This window comes from Oryza sativa, chromosome 9 (genome assembly GCF_034140825.1).
Source record: "Oryza sativa Japonica Group chromosome 9, ASM3414082v1".
In the NCBI taxonomy this organism is placed as follows: domain Eukaryota; kingdom Viridiplantae; phylum Streptophyta; class Magnoliopsida; order Poales; family Poaceae; genus Oryza; species Oryza sativa.
Genome location: NC_089043.1, coordinates 25,310,496 through 25,313,332, shown reverse-complemented (window position 1 = coordinate 25,313,332; position 2,837 = coordinate 25,310,496). Strand labels below are relative to the sequence as shown.

At 50.5% G+C, this 2,837-nt stretch overlaps 1 protein-coding gene across 1 annotated transcript; it reads left to right on the top strand.

Annotated features, from left to right (window-relative positions):
• Nucleotides 1-216: 216 nt before the first annotated feature.
• Nucleotides 217-2,608, top strand: LOC4347672 (protein STAY-GREEN, chloroplastic-like). The gene is made up of 3 exons (NM_001422918.1): nucleotides 217-638; nucleotides 744-1,091; nucleotides 1,843-2,608. The coding sequence occupies exons 1-3, from the start codon at nucleotides 498-500 to the stop codon at nucleotides 2,176-2,178; spliced, it is 825 nt and encodes a 274-aa protein (NP_001409847.1). The 5' UTR covers nucleotides 217-497; the 3' UTR covers nucleotides 2,179-2,608.
• Nucleotides 2,609-2,837: the final 229 nt, after the last annotated feature.

Here is a 2,837-nt window from a genome sequence, read left to right as displayed (position 1 = left end):
CGCCACAATTTCCCCCGTTTTCCTGGGCGTTTTTCCACCACCACCACCACCGCCGCGAGACGACACGAGAGGAGGGCGCGGCGACGACGCGAGCTTCCCCGCGCGCGCACACAACCGCGACGTTTCCCGACCCCTCACTCCACCCCCCACCGCACCACGCGTGCACACCAACACTAATACAACACTCTTCTTCTCACTTAACCCGCTCTCTCTTATAATCACCAACCTGCAGCGAGCTGAACTGACTGAGAAGCCAATCCGCGAAGCTACCAAACCGAGCCAAAATTTTGATCGATCGATCGGCCGGCCGGTGTCTTTGTTGAGGCGTGCAAGGCTCGTGCTTTCGCCGAGAGGGATTAATTAGCCGCGCCTCCAGCATCTCCGGCCTCCATAGAGATCCCAGCTTATAATTAAAGCTGTCAAGAGTCGTTTTGGTTGTTAGGCTTAAAGTTAACTACTGCTGGCTAGCTAGGACTAAGAGATCCGAGGGAGCAGACATGGCTGCTGCTACTTCGACCATGTCCCTGCTTCCTCCCATCACCCAGCAGCAGCGGTGGCACGCCGCCGACTCCCTCGTCGTCCTCGCCTCCCGCTGCCACAACTCTCGCCGCCGCCGCCGCTGCCGCTACGTCGTGCCGGTACGTACATGCACCATCCTCTTTCTTCTCCGGTGAATCAATGGTTGGAGAAGAAGAATCCGAATGAAATGTAAATTAAATATGTATGTGGATGTGGTGGTGCAGAGGGCGAGGCTGTTCGGGCCGGCGATCTTCGAGGCGTCGAAGCTGAAGGTGCTGTTCCTGGGGGTGGACGAGGAGAAGCACCAGCACCCGGGGAAGCTGCCGCGGACGTACACGCTGACGCACAGCGACGTGACGGCGAGGCTGACGCTGGCGGTGTCGCACACCATCAACCGGGCGCAGCTGCAGGGGTGGTACAACAAGCTGCAGCGGGACGAGGTGGTGGCGGAGTGGAAGAAGGTGCAGGGCCACATGTCGCTGCACGTCCACTGCCACATCTCCGGCGGCCACGTCCTCCTCGACCTCATCGCCGGCCTCCGCTACTACATCTTCCGCAAGGAGCTCCCCGTGGTACGTACGTGGCCCCTTTCCTCGTCGCTCGCTTTACTGATGCTCTCTTCTTCTTTCAGACTTGGAGACCACAAGCTTTTTTCCTTTTTTTTTTCCCCTTTGCTCTTTTCATTTTTGCAATCAAGACGTACTCTGTGTCAATGTCCCTGAGATAATTGATGGGATCCAATAATTCTTGTCTGCTAAAGCAGGCAAATCCCTTGACTTTCTAGATCTGATTTTAGACACTGTTATTAGTGGCACCAAAAACTGATCTCCAACAAGTAGGGGAAACAATTTTAATCTCTCAGATTGGCATCCATCCATCTGTTACATATCAATTAAATCGTTATAAAAAAAATTAAAATATTTGATAATATAGATTCACATATAATATGTAAGTTTAAATTCGACTTTTATAAGTTGTAATAAATATAACCAATCAAACTCTAATTAGTTTACTATGTTCACTGTTAAATTTGTTACTTTTATTATAACTTGTATAAGTCAAATGTCAAATTTAAACTTATATGTTTGTGGTGCAATATATTATATGTTAATCTATTTTATCAACTTTTTAAGAATATTATATACTAGTGAAATTAATCAACTGTGTTCAAAGTTGCATGCCCACTTGACACGTGCCAAACACGACTTGGAAGTTCAGATGTGAGAATAAAAATCGAAATTTTTGAACAGCTTCCTGAAATTGATTAATTCGAGCCTAATCGCTTGCTTTGGTTGACCGTTGACTCGGCGCGTGTTCGGCCAGGTTCTGAAGGCGTTCGTCCACGGCGACGGCAACCTGTTCAGCCGGCACCCGGAGCTGGAGGAGGCCACGGTGTGGGTCTACTTCCACTCCAACCTCCCACGCTTCAACCGCGTCGAGTGCTGGGGCCCGCTCCGCGACGCCGGAGCGCCGCCCGAGGAAGACGACGCCGTCGCCGCCGCGGCGGCCGAGGAGGCGGCGGCGGAGCAGATGCCCGCGGCCGGCGAGTGGCCGCGGCGGTGCCCGGGGCAGTGCGACTGCTGCTTCCCGCCATACAGCCTCATCCCCTGGCCGCACCAGCACGACGTCGCCGCCGCCGACGGCCAGCCGCAGCAGTGACGGCGGCGCCGCCGCGATTCGTAGATTAGCGAATTCGTTTGGTTGCCATGGTACACCTACACGCATGCAATGTCGCCAAATGACGCTGCGTGCTTTGCGTTAAATTCTTTAATTATTCGTAGTGGCATTTAGCTCAGCTCAGCTCAGCTCTGCAATTAGCACATATTTGATTAGCTTTAGGGAATGAGTGTGGTGAGCTTGTAAATAGAAGAACACTAGTAGATGGCAAGCAAATGGAAACGATCGATGATGCAGTAGATGTTACTGCAAAAATGGCAATTATTAGATGAAGTCGACACACAAAGACAGATCTCGTTTCATTTGTACATTCTACAGTCTACGTCGATGAGGACATGACTGGATTTGTATAGCAAATTAGTACTAGCAGCTAATAAGTGTGGATTAATTATGAAACACGATTGTTTAATTATGCGCTTGGCGAGTCATGCGATTCTTTTTCCTGAAAAAACCGAACGAACCATGGTGTTCATGTCGCGATCAGAATTCAGAACATGTCAAGATAGCTCTCGAATCTTGCCAGACTCTGCAGGAGACGTACATGAGGAGAACTGAACTGAAGAAGTCGTTGCAAGGTTGGTAATCTGGCATGGGTAAAAAATACGTGTGCTCTGAAGCAAATACGTCAACGGTAGCTTTCA

Coding starts and splice junctions, on each gene's coding strand:
- LOC4347672 (NM_001422918.1), top strand. CDS start 498: ATGGCTGCTGCTACTTCGACCATGTCCCTGCTTCCTCCCATCACCCAG. Junction 639..743: donor GCTGCCGCTACGTCGTGCCG/GTACGTACATGC, acceptor GTGGTGGTGCAG/AGGGCGAGGCTGTTCGGGCC. Junction 1,092..1,842: donor TCCGCAAGGAGCTCCCCGTG/GTACGTACGTGG, acceptor GTGTTCGGCCAG/GTTCTGAAGGCGTTCGTCCA.